General features: G+C 25.5%; 3 protein-coding genes across 8 annotated transcripts; 2 read left to right on the top strand and 1 right to left on the bottom strand.

Moving 5' to 3' along the window:
• Window positions 1–2,369: 2,369 nt before the first annotated feature.
• Window positions 2,370–26,323, top strand: LOC123260417 (mitochondrial inner membrane protein OXA1L). 5 transcript variants are annotated; one of them, XM_044721503.1, is made up of 19 exons: window positions 2,370–2,385; window positions 20,425–20,546; window positions 20,678–20,876; window positions 21,811–21,837; window positions 21,913–21,927; window positions 21,996–22,034; window positions 22,104–22,124; window positions 22,307–22,342; window positions 22,397–22,426; window positions 22,765–22,791; window positions 22,859–22,903; window positions 22,987–23,010; window positions 23,080–23,106; window positions 23,473–23,652; window positions 23,885–24,028; window positions 24,101–24,186; window positions 24,592–24,858; window positions 25,866–26,025; window positions 26,114–26,323. In XM_044721503.1, the coding sequence occupies exons 2-19, from the start codon at window positions 20,481–20,483 to the stop codon at window positions 26,269–26,271; spliced, it is 1,551 nt and encodes a 516-aa protein (XP_044577438.1). In that variant the 5' UTR covers window positions 2,370–2,385; window positions 20,425–20,480; the 3' UTR covers window positions 26,272–26,323. The 5 variants fall into 5 exon arrangements, with proteins under 5 accessions (XP_044577438.1, XP_044577437.1, XP_044577440.1 ...); XM_044721502.1 differs by lacking the exon at window positions 2,370–2,385 and having other exon boundaries at window positions 20,387–20,546; XM_044721505.1 differs by lacking the exons at window positions 2,370–2,385; window positions 22,104–22,124 and having other exon boundaries at window positions 20,387–20,546.
• LOC123260419 (28S ribosomal protein S2, mitochondrial) lies at window positions 3,179–5,889 on the top strand. Of its 2 annotated transcripts, none has more exons than XM_044721510.1 (3): window positions 3,179–3,413; window positions 3,502–3,606; window positions 5,155–5,889. In XM_044721510.1, the coding sequence occupies exons 1-3, from the start codon at window positions 3,383–3,385 to the stop codon at window positions 5,796–5,798; spliced, it is 780 nt and encodes a 259-aa protein (XP_044577445.1). In that variant the 5' UTR covers window positions 3,179–3,382; the 3' UTR covers window positions 5,799–5,889. The 2 variants fall into 2 exon arrangements, with proteins under 2 accessions (XP_044577445.1, XP_044577444.1); XM_044721509.1 differs by having other exon boundaries at window positions 3,181–3,419.
• LOC123260418 (dehydrogenase/reductase SDR family member 7) lies at window positions 5,831–10,920 on the bottom strand. Its single transcript, XM_044721508.1, has 5 exons — window positions 10,673–10,920; window positions 10,127–10,386; window positions 8,545–8,784; window positions 7,513–7,802; window positions 5,831–5,991 (listed from the first exon to the last, which is right to left on the bottom strand). Exons 1-5 carry the CDS (start codon window positions 10,791–10,793, stop codon window positions 5,919–5,921), a joined length of 984 nt encoding a protein of 327 aa, XP_044577443.1. The 5' UTR covers window positions 10,794–10,920; the 3' UTR covers window positions 5,831–5,918.
• Window positions 26,324–26,375: the final 52 nt, after the last annotated feature.

The following is a 26,375-nucleotide window of genomic DNA, read 5'->3' as shown; positions in this document are numbered from 1 at the left end:
AAATAGTAAAAATAACAATGATAATAGAGATCGTAATAACAATTATAATTGTAGTTGTAATTTATTAACAATTGGCCATAAGATTGAATTTCTCTGATGGCTATAAGGCTTATACCGACAAACTATCATCAATTTTCGGTAATTTACCGATCGTAGAATGCAAATGGTAAAATTTTTGTACTCTGCCGCATTAACAGACATTGTCTCAAAGTTCAGTGCAGGTTCACTCAAACTCCTGCACTACAAGATGTTTAATGAAACTGTCGTTAGATTCGAGTCGTAGATTTTTCACAACTTCCCAGTTAGCACAGGTTGACCATCAACTAGGTTGATGTTCAATAGTTTACGTCAACTTTATGTTAACTTCGCGTCAACCGCTGCATTTGCAACAGTTTCCCAGAACTTGACTTTAACTTACACATCAAGTTAGCGTAAATCTATTGCCGGAATTTTCCGAAAGGTTCGCTCAAAGTTAACGCAAAGTTGCAAAAGTTAACGTTAACTTCACGTCAACTGTTATAAGTATAACTGTTGCTCTACTGTTAGCGTAAACTTTACGTCAAATTCCGGCCGCAGGTTTACGTGAACTTCGTTTCGCTTGTGCTAATAGGGTTGGAGTCCAGTCTAAAGCCAACTTGTATTCTGCATGGCTATCAGGGTAGTACCTAGGATTTACTATTTACACCGCGAGATAATTGAGATAATCCGCTCGTGTCCTCAACCGGTAAGGAAGTTGCATTACGCTTCCCCGGAAGAGAACCATTCCCTCGTCGAAGGTGACCAAACCACAGTAACCCGATCCTTTCACGGAGAAGCTCCCCATATCTGTGGCCATGACCTATATATATAGGTCAATTCAGACAGCTACAACACATGTAGCTTTTTTCCTGGGTTATGACTTAAGACCTTAAGGTCTCACTCCGTGGATAAGGTTATGGTCCTTCAGGCGAGGACGTCCAGGTCATTAGGTTGGTCTTATAGACGCTTGCCTAATGACATTGCGGGTGCCCGTGCAAAAAAAATTTCGCTTCATTCTGAACTTAAATCTTAATTTCATTTTGAAGTTCATATTATGACACAAATATGTATTTATTTCTAAAATCAATCTAAATTTAAGAAAAGTTCATATGTAGAAACAAGAACGGCAAAAAAATTTTGAAAAATTTCTTTCAAAATCAACTTCACTTATGACAACGCACTATCGTTATTAAAATGATAGTGCAGAAACTAACAATCACTCTAATAAATTCATTTTCAATTCATAATAATATTAATTTTTTTATATACTAATTAATATCCATTATATATTTATTACATAGCTTTGTAAGATTATTTTTAGATTTAAAACGTAGACAGGAAAATATGAATTTAGCACATCGCTTGAAGAAATAAGATAAGAAATAAGGTATGTGTGATTTTAATTTGAGTTTAAAGTTTATTCATAGATAATTCATTACAAAATATGTATTGACAATTCAATTAATATTTTGAACTTAAAGTAAGTTTAATTTAACTTTAAATCATGTGTAATTAATGAGTAACTGTTTGTAACAAAATTATTTTTCATTATTTGATTACTTTTTGATTAAATCATTTTAAATTTATAAGAAATGTGATTAAAAATTATGTAGCGTGTAGTATGAAAATTCGTATTGAAATTATGATAATTTGAATAATTTTTTTTATAATTGAAGTTTTAGAATAGATTTTGAAAGAAATGTTAGATTAGTTAATTAGTCTAAATTAACAAAAAATTAGACTCAAAATCGTGATTAAATAAAAAAATTATTGCTTATTTATATTAAACTCATAAAAAAAGGATTTTAAATGTTAATGATAAATTTGGTGACACGCGTTAATATCCCCGGACAAAATATCCCCGCGTTTTTGTTGGTTTAATTTTGAATAAACACACACACTAAAAAAATAATGTTGAGATTAATTTTCAAATTATTATTGATGAATTTTTATATTTTTAAGAATTTTGTCGCGGGGATATTTTGTCCGGGGATATTAACGCACGTAACCGATAAATTTAGCCTAATTTAAACTAAGATAATTTCAGTACTTCAAATAGTTGATATTTTAAAATATCTAAATTTAAATTGATTTTAGAAAGAAATTCATATTTGTGTCATAATATGAACTTCAAAATGAAATTAAGATTTAAGTTCAGAATGAAGCGAAATTTTTTTTGCACGGGTGGTCACTTCGCGACGAGCCTTTAGGCCTCCAACATGACCTGTTGGAAAACCCCGATCAAAATTAGAGCAAATTCTTATATATTAAAACTACTCTTCTGTTGAGAACTTGTGCGCTTGTGAGAATTTTCGATTGTAACGCCATCTACATTTCTTTCTGTGTAAATAAAAAAATTGTAAAATTTGGCATTATTTTTTACATGCAAGCTTTTAAATAGAAAAATTTTTATTAAAAATATTAGATATATTTTTGTTAAAAATTATAAGAATTATTTATACATTTTTTACCAGTTTATTTGCCGAAAAAAATTTTCTTAGCTAGTTTGTTTTAAAAATAACATTTTCTTCTAAATTTAAATTGTGAAGAACATCTAAAAATTTTTATAATTTATTTTTATTGAAAAAATGATTACAAAAAATAAAAAAAAATTTTTAAATTGTCAGTGCATTTTTTAAAAAATATTTTTTTGTTCTAGTTTAATTATAAAAAAAAATCAAAAAATTAAAAACGTCGGCTAACTTTAGTATTATATATATAAAAATTATTTAAATTTTATAAAATATATTAATTACAAGAAAAAAGTTTTTTTTTAATTTCTACATGTGGAATTTTTTTAATAAATATTTTTTTTATTATAATTAAATTTTTATGAAAATTTTTGAAATTGTAACTGTATAAAAAAAATTATAATAAAATTGGCCAAACAATTTTTGATTTTATTCATCAATTAAATTACAAGTAAAAAATACTTTTAAAAAATTCACATATAATTTTTTAAGTTTTCTACATGTAAAATTTTTTATTTCAATTTTTTTTGAATAATTTTTTCAATAAAAAAAAATTATAAAAATTTTGAGATGTCACCTAATTAAATTTTTATTAAAAAAGCAAAAAAAAACACTTAATACTAGTTGATATTTAAGAAAACTTTAAAATTTTATACCATTAGTAGATAATAGATAATAAAAATAAAAATAACCTCAAAAATCAGATCCGCTTTTAACAACTCTTGCAAACTTTTGTGACCAATAGTGAATTTTTCCGTTAACATAAATAAATTTGGTTGATATAAATAAAAAATTTATGTACTGACCTGTGGAAAAAATATGAAAATTAACTAATCAAGTGTTTGTAATTTTTGTTTTACTTGTCAAGAATATTTTTACCAAGTAAAGGGACAATGTTGGGACATTCTATTAGAATCTCATCCGGTAAAGGTAAAATAATTTATTAATTTTGTTGATTAATTAATCAAAATATTATTATAACATTATATTAATAAGTGAAATTTTATTTCAGCTCTGAGTTTTAAACTCTTACGACCATTTTTGCGTGTGAGAAATTTTTCAACGCAAACTGAACCTCTTCCCAGTCAAAGTGAATCTGAGTTTCTCAATCCGAATGGTACAGTAATTTTTTTTTTTTAATTTACAATATGAATAAATTATATCTTAAAAAATGTCACTAATTAAGAAATGACATTGTATCTTGTCAACTAATGATATTTTTTTAAATATAAGCTCATCCCGATGTTACACTCATCGAGACCTTTCATTTGAGTACCCACATCATTTTTTCATATATTTTATATATTTATATATTTCACAAATACCATATATATAAAATATATGAAAAATGTCATGTGGGTACTTAAATGAAAGATCTCGATGAGTATAACATCGAAATGAGTTTATATTTTAAAAAATGTCAATAATTAAGAAATGACATTGTATCTTGTCAACTAATGATATTTTTTTAAATATAAGCTCATCCCGATGTTACACTCATCGAGACCTTTCATTTGAGTACCCACATCAATTTTTCATATATTTATATATATTATATAAATGTATGTATGAAAAATATATGAAAATGCATGTAGGTACTTAAATGAAAGATCTCGATGAGTATAACATCGAAATGAGTTTATATTTTAAAAAATGTCAATAATTAAGAAATGACATTGTATCTTGTCAACTAATGATATTTTTAAAAATATAAGCTCATCTCGATGTTACACTCATCGAGACCTTTCATTTGAGTACCCACATCATTTTTTCATATATTTTATATATTTATATATTTCACAAATACCATATATATAAAATATATGAAAAATGTCATGTGGGTACTTAAATGAAAGATCTCGATGAGTATAACATCGAAATGAGTTTATATTTTAAAAAATGTCAATAATTAAGAAATGACATTGTATCTTGTCAACTAATGATATTTTTAAAAATATAAGCTCATCTCGATGTTACACTCATCGAGACCTTTCATTTGAGTACCCACATCAATTTTTCATATATTTTATATATTTATATATATGTATATATGAAAAATATATGAAAATTCATGTGGATACTCAAATGAAAACTTTTGATGAGTGTAACATCAGGATGAGCTTATATTTTTAAAATATATATTATATATATATTACATATTTAAGAAATGATCTTGTATCTCGTGAACTATTGACATTTTTAAAGATATAAGCTCATCCTGACATTACACTCATCGAGACCTTTCATTCAAGTACCCACATCAATTTTTCATATATTTTATATATTTATATAAATTATATATATGTATATATGAAAAATATATCAAAAATGCATGTGGGTACTCAAATGAAAGCTCTTGATGAGTGTAACATCGGGATGAGCTTATATCTTTAAAAACGTCAATATTTAAGAAAGTACAGTGCAATTTACCAAAAGTTATTATTTAATAAAACAAAATTTTATTTATTTGTAGTTCACAAGTCAGGGAAGTCACATAATGACCGCAAGGTTGCTAGTTTTATTTAGCAAACAAATTTGTTCCGAAAAATTATTTTTAAAACTTGCATTTTTAATTTTTTTTTAATTTCCACGTCAATTTTTTTTCTCTTTTTTTTACCACAATTTATCTGTTATAAAAATTACTAAATATTTTTTTTTTTTTTAGATCCACCACTAATAGACCCACTAAAGCACCCGGACTTCTTCGGAGTCCATCAGCTGTTTACCGTAAAAGATTTATTTGACGCGCGAGTCCACTACGGTCATAAAATCGGGTCTCTAGATGACCGTATGAAACCTTTCATCTTCGGATCACGCCTCGGTCATCTAATATTCGACCTGGACCAGACAGCAGTGCTGTTACGAGAAGCCCTAAACTTCACAGCACACACTGCATTTCGCAAAGGAGTTATTCTATTTGTCTGTCGTAACCCGCAAGTGACGCACTTGGTGGAAAAAACTGCCCTCGAGTGCAAGGAATTCGCTCACACTCGCTTCTGGCTAGACGGAATCTTCACAGACTCCACCAAGAAGTTCAAAGCAGTGACGCGGCTCCCAGATCTGGTCATCCTGATCAACACCCTTAATGACGTTCTTCGTCAGAACAACGCAGTTCGGGACAGCGCCAAGATGTGCATCCCCACCGTGGGAATCGTCGACACCAATTGCAATCCTAATTTAGTGACTTATCCAGTCCCGGGTAACGATGACACTCCAGTCGCTGTTGAACTTTACTGTAAATTATTCAAAGAAGCTATCATGCGCGGCAAAAGCGCACGCGCTAAATTATTTCATCTTCTTGATGAATAATGTGGCTTCTTTTTTTTTTATTTTATTTTTTATTAATGTATATAAGCTATAAGTATATAAAAATAATAACGAGTAATAGTTGTATAGACAATATTATTGATTGTTTTTTTTTTTAGTTACTTATTTTGTATCTACTGTCACTTTGTTGTCGCGGAGACGTTGGAAAAATTTCGGACCTAATTTTGTTAATATCCTGAAATTTATTTAAACCAATTAATTACTACAATTAAATAAAGATTTGGATAGATGAAGATATTTTACTCAAGTTAGAGAATATCTAGTCGAATTACTATGATACTAAAATTGGCAGACATAAGACTATTTTTTTTTTTTTAAATAAATAAAAAAATATTGTTAAAAAATTGCACTTGAAAATTTTCAAATTTTCTATGTCAAATTTTTTCTTTTTATTTTTTTTTTTTTTCAATTTAAAAGTTTTCTGAATTCGGTCAATTTAATTTTCATTTTATTATGATACTAAAATTGGCAAACGTTAGACAATTTTTGATTTTTCGAATAAATAAATATAATTAAAAAAATGATTTTAAAAAATTGCAATTGAAATTTTTCAAATTTTTTATATCAAATTTTTTCTTCTTATTTTTTTTCAATAAAAAAAACTAGCAACCTTGCAGTCACTATGTGACTGCCGGGACTTGTTAACTATCAATATATAAAATTTTACTTTATTGAATAATGACTTCTGTTAAATTGCTCTGTAATTTTTTAAATATTGACTTTTTTAAAGATATAAGCTGATCCCCATGTTACCCTCGTCAAGAGCTTTCATTTGAGTACCCACATGCATTTTAGATATATTTTTCATATATACAAATATATAATATATATAAAATATATGAAAAATTGATGTGGGTACTCAAATGAAAGGTCTCGATGAGAGTAACATCAGGATGAGATTATATCTTTAAAAATATCAATAGTTGACAAGATACAATGTCATTTCTTAATTACTGACATTTTTTTAGATATAAACTCATTTCGATGTTACACTCATCGAGATCTTTCATTTGAGTACCCACATGCATTTTTGATATATTTTTCATATATACATATATATAATATATATAAAATATATGAAAACTTGATGTGGGTACTCAAATGAAAGGTCTCGATGAGAGTAACATCAGGATGAGATTATATCTTTAAAAATATCAATAGTTCACAAGATACAATGTCATTTCTTAATTACTGACATTTTTTTAGATATAAACTCATTTCGATGTTACACTCATCGAGATCTTTCATTTGAGTACCCACATGCATTTTTGATATATTTTTCATATATACATATATATAATATATATAAATATATAAAATATATGAAAAATTGATGTGGGTACTCAAATGAAAGGTATTTAGAGATAGAGTATTTTCAAATGCAGCCTAAATAATTATCATAATAAATTGACTATCGGTGAGAATGATATGAAACCTTGAAAAGGCCCAAATTCAAATCAAGACCTTTGCAATGACACTCAATAAAAAATTTTCGATGTCGGCCAATTAGTCATCTATTTACTTCATCTATTCATATCTTTAGTTATAATTTTTTATAGTTAAAAAAAAAAAATTCTGGCATTTAAATGATGAATTATTTTAAAAAATAGTTGATTAATTTTTATTATATTGTTAAAAAAAAAGTTAAAGTCTAAAGCCAGAATATTCTTTTAAATATAATTAAAAAAAAACTTACATTTCAGCTAAATTTGGATAGTATCTAATCAAGTAAGTGATCTGCAACGCACCAGCTTTGGAAATCCAGCATTCATTGAGACGATTAGCAATAGCTATCGCCATCAAGTACCCACATCGTTCAGGAGTAAGTTTATTCGATGCATTTACATCTGTTTTTTCACCAAACTCTACTCCGGGAGTCTCAGTGAAACTGTGGGACAAAAATGGAGTGCTTATAGCTCCGGGACATACCATTGTTATCGGTATATTCGGGTTCATTTTTTCGCCTCTCAGACTCTCGAAGTAACCCTGAAAAATTATCATACATTATAGGACTTAAATTGGAGCAAAAAAATATTTTTTAAAAATTGCACTTAACAACATGTAGGACAGAGAATATTCAAATTTTGGACAAAATACTGAGACGCTTTTTGACCTAGTAATTTTTGAACAAAAAATCATTAAACTTGGCAGGAGTATGTTAATAATAGTCCTTCGTAAATTGATTCTTCTTTTTTTAAATTTAATCATTGAAAAAAAATAACAAAATGATAAATAAATAGGTAGAGTTCGCGCGTAAAACTGCCTTATCTCCGGGCCCATCATATATTCAAGTAAATAAACTTTACTATAAAGAAATTACTCATAAACTTACAACCAATATAATCTTTGAGATTGATTTAATTTTTTGGTTAATCTTTACTTTAGTTTAGATTACTTATAAGACAGAATTATTAAAATGCAACTAGGTTTGAATAGAAAACTAATTATCAACAAAAAATTTCATTTACTACTACAGTAAATAAACTATAGTTTAATTTTTGAACAGTGTTGGGAGTATTGACAGTCAGCCTGATAATCTTCAGTGCATTTTATGTGTTTCAAATAAACAATCCGATATATTCAATTGGCATTTGTTATCACTAGTCCAAACTGAATTACCGACAACAGACTTTATTACATGCTCTTAAAGTTTTTCAATTTTTTTAATAAAAAAAAAAATATAAAAATTTTTAGATATCGGGTAATTTAATTTTGATATTATACTAACATGTAAAGCATGTTTAGATCCTGTGTAAGATCCTGAAAATGGGACTCCTAAAATTCCAGCTAAGCTTGAAGTTACAACTAAATGTCCAGATCCAACTTCTGCAAAGTAGCGATAAACTAATCGGCTTAAATTTATTGCTGAAAATACATTTAAGTCAAATAAATCTTTGTCTACTTTTATGTCTATTTTTTCCCAAGTAGCTCTTTGTGATCTTCCTGCATTATTTACCAAAATATCCAACTGCAAAAAAATATATTAATTAATAATTATTAATAATAATAAATAATTATTAATAATAATAAATAATTATTAATAATAATAAATAATTATTGATAATAATTAATAATTATTAATAATAATAAATAATTATTAATAATAATTAATAATTATTAATAATAATTAATAATTATTAATAATAATTAATAATTATTAATAATAATAATTAATAATAATCATTAATAATAATTATTGATAATAATTATTGATTATAATTAATAATAATTATTGATTATAGTTAATAATAATTATTGATTATAGTTAATAATAATTATTGATTATAATTGATAATAATTATTAATTATAATCAATAATTATTATCAATAATTATTATTAATGATTATTATTAATAATAATTATTGATAATAATTAATAATAATTATTGGTAATAATTATTGATTATAATTAATAATAATTATTGATTATAGTTAATAATAATTATTGATTATAATTGATAATAATTATTGATTATAATTAATAATAATTATTGATAATAATTAATAATAATTATTGGTAATAATTATTGATTATAATTAATAATAATTATTGATAATAATAATAATTAATAATAATTATTGATAATAATAATAATTAATAATAATTATTGATAATAATTAATAATAATTATTGGTAATAATTATTGATTATAATTAATAATAATTATTGATTATAGTTAATAATAATTATTGATTATAATTGATAATAATTATTGATTATAATTAATAATAATTATTGATAATAATTATTGATTATAATTAATAATAATTATTGATAATAATTAATAATAATTATTGGTAATAATTATTGATTATAATTAATAATAATTATTGATTATAGTTAATAATAATTATTGATTATAATTGATAATAATTATTGATTATAATTAATAATAATTATTGATAATAATTATTGATAATAATTAATAATAATTAATAATTATTAATAATAATTATTGATAATAATAATAATTAATAATAATTATTGATAATAATTAATAATAATTATTGGTAATAATTATTGATTATAATTAATAATAATTATTGATTATAGTTAATAATAATTATTGATTATAATTGATAATAATTATTGATTATAATTAATAATAATTATTGATTATAATTAATAATAATTATTGATTATAATTAATAATTATTATTATAAAAAAAATATCAGTCATGCAATTATTTTTAAATAAAATTTCTAATTAAAGACTTAAAAAAAAAAAAATAAGAAATTTAATTTTTTATAATTTTAAATAAATTTCTAATTTTTTAATTATTAAAAAAGAAATAATTCATATAAATACCTTGCCGAATTTTTTAATAATATAACCTAAAGACTTTTCATGGCAGTCATAATCACAAACGTCAAATTTAAAAACTTCAACATCACTATCTTGCAAACTTGGATTTATTTTCAAGCATTGTTGCTTAACTCTTATCAACTCTTCTTCTCGACGTGCTGATAATATTAATTTACAATTAACTTTAGCAAGTTCATATGCTAGATGTTCTCCAATTCCACTTGAGGAGCCAGTGATCCAAACAACTTTTCCGCTTAATACATCTGCAATTTTATTTTATTATTAATCTATATATATGATACTGAATTTAACTAACAACTGTCAATTTTTTTTTTTAATTCTTACAACAAATTATTAACAATTATTAAAATTTCCACAAATAATTTTTTTTAATTTTCACGCGTGGAATTTTTTTACTACATTTTTTTCATAATTTAATTCCTATAAAATTGTAAAAAAATTTTTAATATTTGTCAACTTGTGTCATTAATATGTAAAAATATTTACACTAAATAAAAAAAAAAAAAAATAATTTTTTTAAGTACTTACATATTGGCTGGCCAAATTTTTCTTTTAAGTACAATTGCACATCGCAGTCGATGAACCAAGGAAATATTATATAAAAAAGATAATAAATAATTGTTATTGCTCCTACTAATTCGCACCACATATTAGTTAGATTTTACAAGCCGCTAAAATTAAAAAAACAAACTCTGCACTTGGTACTAATTTTTAATTGCAGATTGTATAATAAGTGCGGCAGAATTATGAAGTGTACAATGTACTTTGAACTTGAACGCGCGCAACCTGTAATAACATAACAAAATATATAAATACTTATAAATATAATAAAATTATGAATTGTTAATTATAAATAAATTTAAATATATTTACTTTTTAAAAATGTGAAAAAGAAAAAATTAATTTTTCATAACTATGATAAAAAAAATTAGCAATTTTAGTTTTATAAAAATTTCGCTTGTTTTCAAATAAATTTATTCATTAAAAATTAAATTAGTGCTAAAAAAATTGTCTGATAAAAAAAAATTTTTTTACAAATAAATCATAGCAAGAAAAATTTATTTAAAAAATTTTATCTGTAGCTGTAAAAAATTATAGATGTAATTTTTTAAAATAGTTATTCTGATACATATGCGCAAAGATAGGGATTCTGACGGCTTGGTGACGTCACGAGTTTGAGGCTATGCGCGCATTCTTATCAAGGCCGAGTTAGTTATCTGGCCGAGCGAAGCGAGTCTAGATATAGTACTAGAGAGAGAAACAGTAAAGAATGTTTAATTACTGTTTAGTTAATTTGAAAGCACAAAAATTACGTCAAAAGATACTGTACTAAAAAGTTAGATTTCTTGCAAGATTTTAAACTTTGCTAGAAGAGTTATTCAGAGTTATTAAAACTTCTTGTAGGAATTCTTGTGGAAATAATTTATGAAAATAAATTTAGCATATATTTTATAATTTTAAGAATTTTTTTTACAAATAAATTATGTTAAAGAAAATGAGAAAAAAAATTGACATTTAGAAAATTAGAAAAATTAAAAATCCAATTTCTTAGAAATAATTTTTCGGAGCAAATTTATTTATTAAAAAAAAATTAAAAAATTGTCAAGTGACTACTAACTTTAATGTCATAAATAATTATCTAAAAAAACTCTTGAAAAGTCAAATTTTCCTTGCAATTTGGGCTGTGTTACAGTTTTACTTTATCAATTAACCATAAATTTGTGAGTAGAGATGAACTTGAGTACAGTTGTAAATAATTTCAAATTTAAGTAAATAAATTCATTTTTTCAAATTTTTTACAAATGAAAAAAAAAAAATTTTTTTGTAATAGTTTCTTCAATTAAAAAAAATTTTTTTCAATTTTTAGATGTTGGGTGACTTAATTAACTTTCATAAATTTTGACAAAATATCAAAAGGATCCTCATCCTGGCCATTATATAACTCAGGATGAGGACGAGATGCAGATTACTCATTGAACAGACAGAAGGCATATACCAGCCGCTTGGAGCTATCATCCGGATCAACATTTTGCCTGCCAACTTCTCGACTAGTTATGAAGCTGCATTACACTTCCTAGAAGAGGATCATCTCCCCGTCTTAGGTGACCAACCTGATAACCCGATACCCCATCCACGAAGCTACTCTCTTGTTCTACGCTGTAGCGACGAGATCGAAACCGAGCAAATGTTTAGATCACGTTGAACCAAAGAGATTCACTTTGAGGACTTTCAAGTCATCTCGAGAGCCAGTTGACACTCTAGAAGACATGGCAAAGGTGGTCGACCACGACGAGCCTTTAGGCTTCCAACATGACTTGTTGGAGAACCCGAACGATAGACAATGCGATTTGTTATATATTGAAACTACTCTATTAACGACCGCTTGCGAGAATCTTCGATTGTAACGCCATCTTCATTTCGTGAAGAGTAATTAAAAAATAGGACCGTGCACGAACTGTAGAGGCAGCACATTTGCTCGCAAGTGACGCGCACTGGTGTTTAATAAATGCAAAAAACGGGGTTACAGTATTACAATAGCTAACGTTTTTTTTACTTAATAATAGAAAAATTAATAAAATATGCTTTTTGATCAGTATTAATTGATTGTATTCAAAGCAAGAATAATTCAGAAGGGTAAAAAAAAATTTAAGGATCTCTATATTAAATATAAAGGAAGAAATTCAGCATTATTAAGTCAAATTGTTATGTAAACATAGTCTCTAAGTACTTAATTTGCTTGTCATTCTTCTAGGGGGTGTCACGAGGACTGAGCAAAAAATAATAAAATTTTACAAATTGGTCAATTTAACTTTTACGACTTGATGTATTTATATATGTCGTGATATAACAAGACTTTATAGCGAAAAAATTTATAAATTTTGTTTGAATAAAAATAAACCTACATTAAATCACATGTTAGGGTTTGAAATTTTGGCCCGAATTTTGTACATTTTTATCACCAGTGGGCGTGACAGTCTAGATGCAAGGCTCCTATTTTTGAATGAGAATTAAGTTAGTCGACATCTGAAAATTTTAAGAATTTTTTTTCATTGGAAAAATTATTACAAAAAAATTTTTTTTTTAGTTTCATTTGCAAAAAAATTGAAAAACTGTAAGCGCAATTTTTTAAAAATATTTTTTGTTCTAATTTAATTATTGAAAAAAAACTAAAAATGTCGGCTAACTTTAGTATTAATACTAAATAATTATACTAATTATAATTTAGTAAATACTAATTAATTATTTTTGGATTTATTTTTGACTAAAATTGTTTTTAAACATGAGATATATTTTTATTTGGAAATTATAAGAATTATTTAAAAATTTTTTGACAAAGTTTATTTGTCAAAAGAATTTTTCCTTATATGAAAATAAAGTTAGTAGACATCTGATAATTTTTAGAATTCTTCTTATTAAAAAATTAAGAACAAAAAAAATCCCATGAGTTATATCCGGCTTTGCCTCATATAACACGCAGGGTCTCTCCCCTGTCGACGAAAAGTGCAACGCTTGCACTTTATAAATTTCGGCAATCACTCGGACAACACCTCGATTAAGAAATGAGCACACTGTCCACGTTCTGTCAAATTTGCTATTTTAGACCAATAACAAAATTCAACTCCCTTCCGAAAATCACGATCCGGGTGTATAAAACCACCAAACACCACACTGATAGAAGGATTTGTTTATAGTTAAAAATATTTGTTAATATTTAACAAATCATTTATTAGAGATCACTTTTTAGTCCTTAACAAATATTTCTTAGTATTTAAAAAGATTTATTAATATTTAATAAATGAATATCTGATTTATTAAATACAAACAAATCATTTTAAATACTAAGAAATATTTGTTTGATACTAAAAAATGGTCTCTAATAAATGATTTGTTAACTATTAACAAATATTTTTTTAATATAAATAAATCCTTCTATCAGTGTGTGAGTTCAGTATTTGTTATCGACTTCCCTTTAAATTCGCCGTTGGAACTCCTGGTTACCGGGAGGCGTTCGAAATCCACAATAAAAATAAAACTCTTGTAGCTTGTCTACCCTGTTTAAAATTTCCAATAGGATCCCATCAAAAGCGACAAAAGCCACTTAGAAACCCATAAATTTGATTGGTTTCTAAGTGGCTTTTGTCGCTTTTGATGGGATCTTATTGGAGCTTTTCAACAGGGTACAAGAGAAAATCTATCTAAAAACGTGTCCGAGCCTCCTCAAGGCCCACTCTAACAATAATTATTTAATTATAATTAATTCGGACATAACACATGTGTAGAAAATTTGAAAAACAACGCATGGAATTTTTTAAAATATTTTTTTAGTTCTAAATTAATTAATGGAACAAATAAAAAAATTGTTAAGTGTCTGCTGACTTTACTATCATTTTCCTTTTTAGTTTGTTTGAAAAATAAAATTTTCTTCCTAATTTTAATTCTGAAGATATAGAAATTAAAAATGATAGCAAATATTTAAAACTTTTATTAAAATTTTTACAACAGATATATTATTATAAAAAAAAAATGTTTTTTAAAATTCGCACTTGGAATTTTTTTTTAATTTCTTCATGTTGAATTTTTTTAGAAAATTTTTTTCTTCATAATTAAATTGTTATAAAAATCTAAAAAAAATTGTCTTTTTGATTTCAATATCATAAATTAAAACATTTATTATTTTTAGAAATAAATTTTTTAGTTATTAATTAACATAAATTTGATATTTGATTAATAATAATTATAAAATGGGTAAACAAAATTTTTTAATTATATTATTAATGAAAATTCGGACAATAAAATATATGAAAAATTCCATGTGGATACTCTAATGAAAGCTCTTGATGAGTGTAACATCGGGATGAGCTTATATCTTTAAAAACGTCAATATTTAAGAAATTACATTGCAGTTTAATAAAAGTCATTATTTAATAAACAAATTTGTTCCCAAAAATTGTTTTAAAAAATTGCATTCTTAATGTTTAAAAAATTTCTACATTTCAATTTTTTACCATAATTTATCTGTTATAAAAATTCTCAAAATTACTAAATATTTTTTTTTTTTAGATTCACCACTAATAGATCCACTAAATTAGAGCTAAAAAAATTATCTAATAAAAAAAAAATTTTTTACAAATAAATCATAGCAAGAAAAATTTATTTAAAAAATTTTATCTGTAGCTGTAAAAAATTATAGATGTAATTTTTTAAAATAGTTATTCTGATACATATGCGCAAAGGTAGGGATTCTGACGGCTTGGTGACGTCACGAGTTTGAGGCTATGCGCGCATTCTTATCAAGGCCGAGTTAGTTATCTGGCCGAGCGAAGCGAGTCTAGATATAGTACTAGAGAGAGAAACAGTAAAGAATGTTTAATTACTGTTTAGTTAATTTGAAAGCACAAAAATTACGTCAAAAGATACTGTACTAAAAAGTTAGATTTCTTGCAAGATTTTAAACTTTGCTAGAAGAGTTATTCAGAGTTATTAAAACTTCTTGTAGGAATCCTTGTGGAAATAATTTATGAAAATAAATTTAGCACATATTTTATAATTTTAAGAATTTTTTTTACAAATAAATTATGTTAAAGAAAATGAGAAAAAAATTAACATTTAGAAAATTAGAAAAATTAAAAATCCAATTTCTTAGAAATAATTTTTCGGAGCAAATTTATTTATTAAAAAAAAATTAAAAAATTGTCAAGTGACTACTAAAAACTCTTGAAAAGTCAAATTTTCCTTGCAATTTGGGCTGTGTTACAGTTTTACTTTATCAATTAACCATAAATTTGTGAGTAGAGATGAACTTGAGTACAGTTGTAAATGATTTCAAATTTAAGTAAATAAATTTATTTTTTCAAATTTTTTACAAAAGAAAAAAAAAAAATTTTTTTTGTAATAGTTTCTTCAATTAAAAAAAATTTCTTTCAATTTTTAGATGTTGGGTGACTTAATTAACTTTCATAAATTTTGACAAAATATCAAAAGGATCCTCACCGGGCATTACCCAGGATGAGGACGAGATGTAGATTACTCATTGAGCAGACAGAAGTATATACCAGCCGCTTGGAGCTATCATCCGAATCAACATTTTGCCTGCCAACTCCTCAACTAGTTATGAAGCTGCATTACACTTCCTAGAAGAGGATCATCTCCCCGTCATAGGTGACCAACCTGATAACCCGATTCCTTTCCACGAAGCTACTCTCTTGTTCTACGATGTAGCGTCGAGATCGAAACCGAGCAAGGTTTAGATCACGTTGAACCAAAGAGATTCACTTTGAGGACAAAGGATTTTGTCCCTCAGGTGAGGACTTCCAAGTCATCTTGAGAGCCAGTTGACACTCTAGAAGACATGGCAGAGGTGGTCGGCCTCGACGAGCCTTTAGGCTTCCAACATGATTTGTTGGAGAACCCGAACGATAGACAATGCGATTTGTTATATATTGAAACTACTCTATTAACGACCGCTTGCGAGAATCTTCGATTGTACCGCCATCTTCATTTCGTGAAGAGTAATTAAAAAATAGGACCGTGCACGAACTGTAGAGGCAGCACATTTGCTCGCAAGTGACGCACACTGGTGTTTAATAAATGCAAAAAACCGGATTACAGTATTACAATAGCTAACGTTTTTTTTACTTAATAATAGAAAAATTAATAAAATATGCTTTTTGATCAGTATTAATTGGTTGTATTCAAAGCAAGAATAATTCAGAAGGGTAAAAAAAAATTTAAGGATCTGTATATTAAATATAAAGGAAGAAATTCAGCATTATTAAGTCAAATTGTTATGTAAACATAGTCTCTAAGTACTTAATTTGCTTGTCATTCTTCTAGGGGGTGTCACGAGGACTGAGCAAAAAATAATAAAATTTTACAAATTGGTCAATTTAACTTTTACGACTTGATGTATTTATATATGTCGTGATATAAAAAGACTTTATAGCGAAAAAATTTATAAATTTTATTTGAATAAAAATAAACCTACATTAAATCACATGTTAGGGTTTGAAATTTTGGCTCGAATTTTGTACATTTTTATCACCAGTGGGCGTGACAGTCTAGATGCAAGGCTCCTATTTTTGAATGAAAATTAAGTTAGCCGACATCTGAATTTTAAGAATTTTTTTTCATTGGAAAAATTATTACAAAAAAATTTTTTTTTTAGTTTCATTTGCAAAAAAATTGAAAAACTGTAAGCGCAATTTTTAAAAAATATTTTTTGTTCTAATTTAATTATTGAAAAAAAAATCAAAAAACTAAAAATGTCGGCTAACTTTAGTATTAATACTAAATAATTATACTAATTATAATTTAGTAAATACTAATTAATTATTTTTGGATTTATTTTTGACTAAAATTGTTTTTAAACATGAGATATATTTTTATTTGGAAATTATAAGAATTATTTAAAAATTTTTAGACAAAGTTTATTTGTCAAAAGAATTTTTTTCTTGTCTGAAAATAAAGTTAGCAGACATCTGACAATTTTTAGAGTTCTTCTTCCCGTACAAAAATGGATTGATTACTCATTGATCACTGACTGATCAATCATCGATCACGGATTGATCAACAACTCATCGTTAATTGATCAATAATTGATCAGTCAGTAATTAACCACAGATCAATAAGAGATCACTTAAAGATCAATAACTGATCACTCTGAGGAGAATAATCTGATAGTGATCAATCAAAGATCAGTTGGAGATCACCCAGTGATCAATCAGCGACAATCTATAGATCACTCGGAGATATTATAAAAATTGTCCAGTGATGGGATAAAAATTGCTTAATACTGAAGATAAAATTTATTTAAAGTATTCTTGATAATATTTTTTTTTTATTTTACCTATTACTTTTGTATTTATTTATGATATTTATAGTTATATATTCAGTAATGATTACTTTATAAAGGGCCAATCCTTTCTTGATAATTAAATGGCCATTGTGTGATTTTCATTTAAACACTGGACGATTGTGGAGAAAATTGGACATGTGGAGAAAATTTAAAAAACAACGCATGGAATTTCGAAAAATATTTCTTTAATTCTAATTTAATTAATGGAAAAAATAAAAAAATTGTTAAGTGTCTGAAGTTTGTTTGAAAAATAAAATTTTCTTCCTAATTTTAATTCTGTAGCTATAGAAATTAAAAACAATAGCAAATATTTAAAAATTATTAAAATTTTTCAACAGATATATTATAAAATGTTTTTTAAAATTTGCACTTGGAATTTTTTTTTTTAATTTCTTCATGTTGAATTTTTTTCTTCATAATTCAATTGTTATAAAAATCTAAAAAAAATCTTCTTTTTGATTTCAATATCATAAATTAAAACATTTATTATTTTTAGAAATAAATTTTTTAGTTTATTATTATGAGTTTTACTTGTATATACCGTTTTTTGGTTTTTACAAGGCTAATTGTCTCAGCTTCTCCGCATATAGTCTTTTCTCAACTCTTTATTATCAACATATGCTCCGCTCTATATTATCAACACAATCTTTCAACTCTCTTATTATCAACATATTCTCCACTCTTTTTATAATCAACATGTTCTCCACTTTTTATTATCAACATGTTCTCCGCTTTTATAATCAACATATCATTTTCGCACATAACTCTATTCTCAATGCGGCTGTGGACCGACTTGTGCTTTCTGTACTGTATTCACCCTATTCCTCACCCCTTTCTATCGGCTGTTGGAATATCGGCGATGGGGAAACCACAGAGAAAACCCATGCCAGTACAGTCGGCTACCGGAACGATCTCCGACGGTTGGTGTTGGAACTATTCGAACAACCGTCGGGGCTCGAACCCTCGCCTTACGACATGATACACGAACGAACCTAACGGGATAATGACCGAGAGATCTGGGTTCGATTCCCAGTCTGGGCTGTCTGATTATTTTTTCAATTACAGAAAAATCCCCACTGAGTAGGTCCCCCCCTTTCCCCTATCCGTTCTTTCCCAACTCCCTTAAAATCTGCTTTAATATGGCTCTTTACCGTAAGATGGACGGTGGCGTTGTTTGCTCGGTGGGTCTTATATACGTGACTGAATAAAGTAGTCAGTACCCTGATAGCCAAGTTGGCCGCAACTTTCTGTCAATCTACTGCCGCAACTTGTCACCAACTTGGCGGCAACTCTTGGAAAGTAACTCGGTTGGTGTCAACTTGTTCACCAAGTTGTCACCAAGTTGTCGGCAAAAGTTGCTCTGAAACTTTTTCACACCAAGTTGACGATAAGTTTCTCAAGAAATTTGGCGACATATTGCGGCAGTAGATTGGTCTCTTTTTTCTCAGAAACTTGTAGCCAACTTGGCGCCAACAGTTACAAATTCGGAAGTTGACCGCAAGTTGTCGCTAAGTTGGTGGCAACTATCTGACACCAACTTGGTTGGTCTGAAACTGTGGCTATCAGGGTACTTGTCTCGGATAGCTTAACTGGTAGAGCCCTTGGCGCGTAACCGAGAGATCTGGGTTCGATTCCCAGTCTGGGCTGTCTGATTATTTTTTCAATTACGGAAAAATCCCCACTGAGTAGGTCCCCCCCTTTCCCCTATCCGTTCTTTCCCAACTCCCTTAAAATTTGCTTTAATATGGCTCTTTACCGTAAGATGGACGGTGGCGTTGTTTGCTCGGTGGGTCTTATATACGTGACTGAATAAAGTAGTCAGTACTTGTCTCGGATAGCTTAACTGGTAGAGCCCTTGGCGCGTAACCGAGAGATCTGGGTTCGATTCCCAGTCTGGGCTGTCTGATTATTTTTTCAATTACGGAAAAATCCCCACTGAGTAGGTCCCCCCCTTTCCCCTATCCGTTCTTTCCCAACTCCCTTAAAATTTGCTTTAATATGGCATTAATATGAGTCCGCTCGGCCATCATGCCGCTTAATAAATTTTTTAGTTATTATTAATTAACATAAATTTGATATTTGATGAAATATAATTATAAAGTGAGTAAAAAAAGTTTTTTAATTATATTATTAATGAAAATTCAAATAATTTAAATTCTCAGACAATTATTTTTATAATTACATTTAAATCACCAATTTGACAATTTTTAGGATTTTCTTCATTGAAAAAAATTTTAACAAAAAAATTAATTCTAAAAATTGAGCAATTAAAAAAAAGAAGAAATGTTAAAATAATTATTTAAATAATATATGTTGATAAGTAAAAGTTCAATTTTACCATCATCAATATAGTATTCAAGCCGAAATAAATATAGTAATATATAAACATATAAGAAAAGCGTGACTCCAATGTAATAAAAAATTATAATATTTAACTCTAAATAAAATTAATAATTAAGAATAAAATAAACATACTTAAAAATGTTGTCACGAGTTTCGAGACACATAACCAATTATTCTGTATCACAAACACACGTGATATCACAGGTAAGAAGTCCTTTATCATTTTTTAGGTTACGCAAGTAAGAGTAATTGAAATTTTGACTTAAAATAATAATAAAGTTAATAAATAAGTTTTAGTATAAGAACTTGATTAATAAAAAGATTTTATTTTACAGAAGCTGATAAATCGCTCGATGCACTTAAGTTGTCGGGTTGTTAATAAAAATTTTCAAGTTCGAATGAGTAAATTTAGTCCTTCTACGTCGTTTGTACGAGCCATCAGTACCGAAGGTGCTGATATCAAATCTACAGAGGCTGTTAATAATATTCAACTTCAAAATTCAACTCCAGCTGTACCTCTGGAAGCTATTCCAGGTATTGTTAAAAATTATTACATTAAATTTAGATGAAAATAAAGTTAGAAATTAAGTTAGCCGACATCTCAAAAATTTTTAGAATTTTTTTTATTGAAAAATTAGTTAAAAAAAAATTAAAAGAAAAAATTTCACATACAGAAATTTTGAAAAATTACACGTGTAATTTTTTAAAAATATTAATTTAGTCTTAATTTCATTTATAAAAAAAATTAAAAATTGTTGAATGTCGGCTAACTTTAATATCATACTTAGCTGACGTTTTTAATTATTCAATTTTTTTTTTAATAATTAAATTAAAACAAAAAAATATTTTTAAAAAATTTCACTTACAGTTTTTCAAGTTTTTTACAAGTGACATTTTTTAAAAATTTTTTTGTAATAATTATTTCAATAAAAAAAAATACTAAAAATTTTTTAATTTCGGCTAACTTAATTTTCATAAATTTAGTTAGCCGACGCTCAAAAATTTTTGTTTTTTTTTTTTTTAATTAAAAATTAGAACTAAAAAACTATTTTTAAAAAATTCCACGGATAATTTTTAAAATTTTCTATATGTGAAGATTTTTGTTTTAATTTTTTAAAAATTATTTTTCAATAAAATAATTAAAATAATTATTCAAAATTTTCAAATGGCTAATTTGATTTTCATAAAATTTTTAGAATTTTTTTTTTATTGAAAAAATAAAAAAAAAAAAAATTTTATTTGTAAAAAACTTGAAAATTGAAAAATAAAAAATTAAAAACGTCGGCTGACTTTAGCATTATGTTAGTCGACACATAAAAATTAAAAAAATTTTTTTTTCATTAAAAAAATTATTTAAATAAAATAAAAAACATTATGAAAATTTTTAGATGTCGGCTAGTTCAATTTTCATGTAGTTTAATATCATTAATGGTTAATTAATTGTGATATATTATTAATATTGTAATAGCTGACATTTTAAAAGATGCCATATCAGGTAAAATTATTTTTAAGTTAATGTTATTTATATAATATGAATTTATTTATTTATTAATAAATTATTAAATGACAGCCGGGACTGATCCAGGTAAAAAAAAAACAATAAACAATTAAATTAATTTTTTTTTTCATTTTTAATTATTGTTTGTAATTTAGTCTTAGCGAGGGACGTGATTAATTATATCAATAGATCAGGTAATAATTGTAATAATTATTTTTATTATTCATTCCAATGAAAAATAAATTTTGTACAATTTTTTTTAGCTAAGATAAAAGAAGAAACAGGTAGAAATTTTCAGTAATTATTAGAGTGATAGAAAAATATATTTTATAAAAACTTTTCTTTAATTTAACAAGTTTAAAAATTATTACTTCCAAAAATAAATATCAGACCTTTCTTTTTTTTTTAATTTTGAAATTGATTTGTAATATAAATTAATTTTTAATAAGTAATAATTTAATTGTAGCTTACAATAGGACAGATATTTTCACAAACCCATCAGGTAAAAATTAGTTATTTTTTTAAAGATAAATTTTAAATAAAATTTGATTTTTAGTTAACCATATGACCGGTCAAAATCAAGCAGGTAGTTGCAAATAATTTATATCTTATAATAATAAAATTTTATAAAATTATCAGTTATTAGTAGGCCCAAAATTTTTACTACAATTTTAAAATAAATGGTTCAAATTTTTAATATTACGGTGAAAATATTGATCCTAAGAAAAAAACATAAAATAAATTTTTTTTTATTACTTAAATTAAATTTTGAACTTTTGTTTAAAAATAATTTTTTATAGGACCAATAATTTTGCCATAATATCAAAAAATTGAACCATTCATTATAAATCTTAATATTAATTTTTTTTGAAAAAAAGTTTATTAAATATTAATGAATTCATATTAATTTACTTTCAAAAAAAGCTGAAAATTTAGAGGACATTGCTGCAGGTAACTAATTAAGATTGAAAATTAATCTAAATTAAAGAATACTAACCAATTAGTTAATTTTCCGTAGAGTTAGGTATATCAGATTCAATAAAAATCGCAGCTGAGATTCCCGGTAAATACTATAACAAATAACAAATAAAAAATAAAATATTTAAATATAATTATTTTAATATAAATACTAATTTTATTGCCAAGTATTGGAGGCTTCAAAAGCCCCAGGTAAGAATAAAAAATAAAAATAAATATTTTTATTTAAAGTAAATAAATTAATTAATAATTATTGTTTAGCAAGCAAACTGATAGATGCTATCCCAGGTAAAATTTAAGTGAAGAAATAATTATTTAGATAAATTTTATTTTAATTAAATACATTTTTATTAATTAAATAAATTTTAATTAAAATAATTTTAATTAATTAATTAAATTAATTTTAATTAAATTAATTAGATTAATTTTAATTAATTAATTAAATTAATTTTAATTAATTAATTAAATTAATTTTAATTAATTAATTAAATTATTTTTAATTAATTAATTAATTAATTAATTAATTAAATTATTTTTAATTAATTAATTAAATTAATTCTAACTAATTAAAATAATTTTAATTTATTAAATTAATTTGAATCACTTAAATAAATTTTAATTAATTAAATTAATTGCTTAAAATTTATTCTCCAGATATACCTGTAGCACCACCAATCTCCGTAGAAGAAATAGTTGCTGCGACGAATGCACTGGGAGAACCAACTCTTGCGTCTGTTGGGCTTGGAGGCTGGTGGCCGACCGGGATTGCCCAACAATACTTGGAGCTTATTCATGTATCATTAGACCTGCCTTGGTGGGCAACTATAGCTCTGGGTAAGATATTAATTAAATTTTTTCTACTAAAAATTATCAGATTAATTTCAACTGATGGTTGATAGTAATTACGGTAATTATTGTAATAATAAATAGGTTTTATTTGTATCGCATAAATTGTTTTACAAAGTTTTTACAAAGATTTTTTATATTTAAAAATATCTCTGTCTTGCTCTCATATTTTTTCTGTTATTCTAACAATGCTTTCAGTAATTATTGTAATTTTTTTTAGGAACGGTCATTGTGAGAACGATGTTATTTCCTCTGGTAATAATATCACAGAGAAATGCAGCACATCTGCATAATACGCTGCCTGAAATGCAAAAAATTCAGAGTAGGATCACAGAAGCGCGAATTAATGGGGATCAATTGCAAGGTCTTTAATTATGTCAATACTATCGATTATTTTTTTTTGAGCTCTTTAAATAATTTTTTATTCATTTTACAGTTGCTCGTCTTACTCAAGAATTAATGTTATTCATGAGTGGGAATAATTGCAATCCGCTGAAGTCGATAATTGTTCCATTGTGCCAAGTAAGTGTTGGATTGCAATTAACTAGCTAAGATAAAAATATTTCAAACTAAAAAAAAATATTAAGTTTGAAAAATCTTTTATAATATTGAAAAAAAAATTTTTTTTAAAAAAATTAGCAATTGTAAAAAGTAATTAATTTGTTTGAAATTTTTTAAACAATTTTATTTCTCAGCTGAAGAAATAAAAAACATTTTTCTCAGTTACTTTCTTGTTGAAAAAAAATGCTATCTAGATTCGGGAAAAATAATTTTTTATGAAAACTCACAAGTTGTCTATTTAAATATTAAACAAATTAATTTATTGTCACAATAATGCTCAATTTTTTAAAAATAAATTATTTTCAGTCAGAATATAAAAAAAAAAATTTTTTTAACTAAAAAAATTTATTATTAATCTTTTTTTAGGCTCCAATATTCATTTCATTTTTCTTCGGAATGAAAGGAATGACGAATTTGCCTTTGGAAAGCATGCGTCACGGTGGTCTCTTATGGTTCACAGATCTCACTGTCACTGACCCTTATTATTTATTACCGGTGCTGACTAGTGTTACCCTAGCTGCTACAATAAGATTGGGTATCGACGGTCCGAAGTTGGAGAGTATGGGAATGATGAAGTATGTGGTACAAGCCATCCCTATCATAATCCTACCATTCAGTATAAATTTCCCGTCTGTAAGTATTTTATTTATTCAGAAATTAGTGATCATTAGGTCCAACATTTTTGCCAAAAATATTATTATTGTAAACACTCATAATAAATTATTCAAATATTTAGTAATTATAAAAATCTTAATTTTGAAATTACGGCTTTTTTGTTGGTCCTAAAAAAAATAACAAGACATTTTTTTTATAAAATCAAATTTTTAACTTTTATTGAAGAAATTTTTTTATACGATCAATATTTTCACTGTAATTTTTAAATTAACATTCATAATAAATTATTTAAATTTTCTTTAATTATAAAAATCTTAATTTTGAAATTACGGCTTTTTTATTAGTCCCAAGAAAAAATGATGAAATTTTTTTTATAAAATTAAATTTTAAACAACTTTTATTAAAAAAATTTTTTTATACGACAGATTTTCACCGTAATTTCTTGATTAAGATTAATAATGAATTATTCAAATTTTTACTAATTATAAAAATCTTAATTTCGAAATTGTGACTCTTTTATTGGTCCTAAAAAAAAATTATGACATTTTTGTTTATAAAATTATATTTTAAACAACTTTTATTAAAGAAATTTTTTTATACGATCAATATTTTCACTGTAATTTTTAAATTAACATTCATAATAAATTATTTAAATTTTCTTTAATTATAAAAATTTTAATTTTGAAATTACGGATTTCTGATTGGTCCTCAGAAAAAATTATAAGAGATATTTTTTTATACGATAAATATTTTCACTGTAATTTCTTAATTAACATTAATAATAAATTATTTAAATTTTTACTAATTATAAAAATCTTAATTTTGAAATTACGGCTTTTTTATTAGTCCTAAGAAAAAATTGACATTTTTTTTTATAAAATTAAATTTTGAACTTTTATTTAAGAAATTTTTTTTATACGACTAATATTTCCGCCGTCATATAAAAAATTTGAAATAAAAGTAAAAATTCTAGCCCTATTAATAATTGATCAATAAATTTATAAATGAATAATTTTTTCCTTCAGGCAATTGTATGGTACTGGACAACGACAAACTTTTTCTCATTATTGCAAGCTGCGATACTTAAAATACCCAAAATAAGGGAATGGTGCAAAATACCAAAGCAGATACAGCATGCTCCTGGTAAAGTAGAAAAAAAGAATTTCAGGGAAGGATTTCAAGATTGTAAGTTATTTTACTTAAAATAATTTTTTAATTTTTTATAATTGATACTTAACATTTAAAAATAATTGATATAAAAATAAATAAACAGCTTGGAAAAATATGAAATCTGCAAGAGAAGTAACCGATCGCCAGCACCTGGACATGGTCCAGTTTAACAAATTCGGTAGAGGACCAATACCGAAAACTTACGCGTACAACCCGGTTGAAGGATTAAAAAAATCCGCCGTAGCATCGAAGAGGAGATAATTAATAATTTAGATTTAAAACTCTGTAATATAAAAGTAAAAAAAAAAACTTTAAAATTTTTATTTGTACTAGTTATATTTAATAAAAATATAAATTAAATTCTA

This window comes from Cotesia glomerata, linkage group LG3 (assembly GCF_020080835.1).
Source record: "Cotesia glomerata isolate CgM1 linkage group LG3, MPM_Cglom_v2.3, whole genome shotgun sequence".
NCBI classification, from domain to species: domain Eukaryota; kingdom Metazoa; phylum Arthropoda; class Insecta; order Hymenoptera; family Braconidae; genus Cotesia; species Cotesia glomerata.
Note: the sequence above shows the minus strand (reverse complement) of the source record. Positions and strands in the feature narration are given on the sequence as shown.

Bases quoted from the DNA above. Each gene is read 5' to 3' on its own strand.
- LOC123260418 (XM_044721508.1), bottom strand. From the start codon at position 10,793: ATGTGGTGCGAATTAGTAGGAGCAATAACAATTATTTATTATCTTTTT. The intron at 7,803-8,544 runs GTTAGTATAATA...ATAATTTTTCAG, and splicing joins GATCTAAACATGCTTTACAT to GGTTACTTCGAGAGTCTGAG. The intron at 5,992-7,512 runs GTAAGTTTTTTT...AATAAATTTCAG, and splicing joins TATCCAAATTTAGCTGAAAT to GATATTAACAAAATTAGGTC.
- LOC123260419 (XM_044721509.1), top strand. From the start codon at position 3,383: ATGTTGGGACATTCTATTAGAATCTCATCCGGTAAAG. The intron at 3,420-3,501 runs GTAAAATAATTT...ATTTTATTTCAG, and splicing joins TAGAATCTCATCCGGTAAAG to CTCTGAGTTTTAAACTCTTA. The intron at 3,607-5,154 runs GTACAGTAATTT...TTTTTTTTTTAG, and splicing joins TGAGTTTCTCAATCCGAATG to ATCCACCACTAATAGACCCA.
- LOC123260417 (XM_044721503.1), top strand. From the start codon at position 20,481: ATGTTGTCACGAGTTTCGAGACACATAACCAATTATTCTGTATCACAA. The intron at 22,792-22,858 runs GTAACTAATTAA...AATTTTCCGTAG, and splicing joins TTTAGAGGACATTGCTGCAG to AGTTAGGTATATCAGATTCA. The intron at 24,187-24,591 runs GTAAGTGTTGGA...ATCTTTTTTTAG, and splicing joins TAATTGTTCCATTGTGCCAA to GCTCCAATATTCATTTCATT.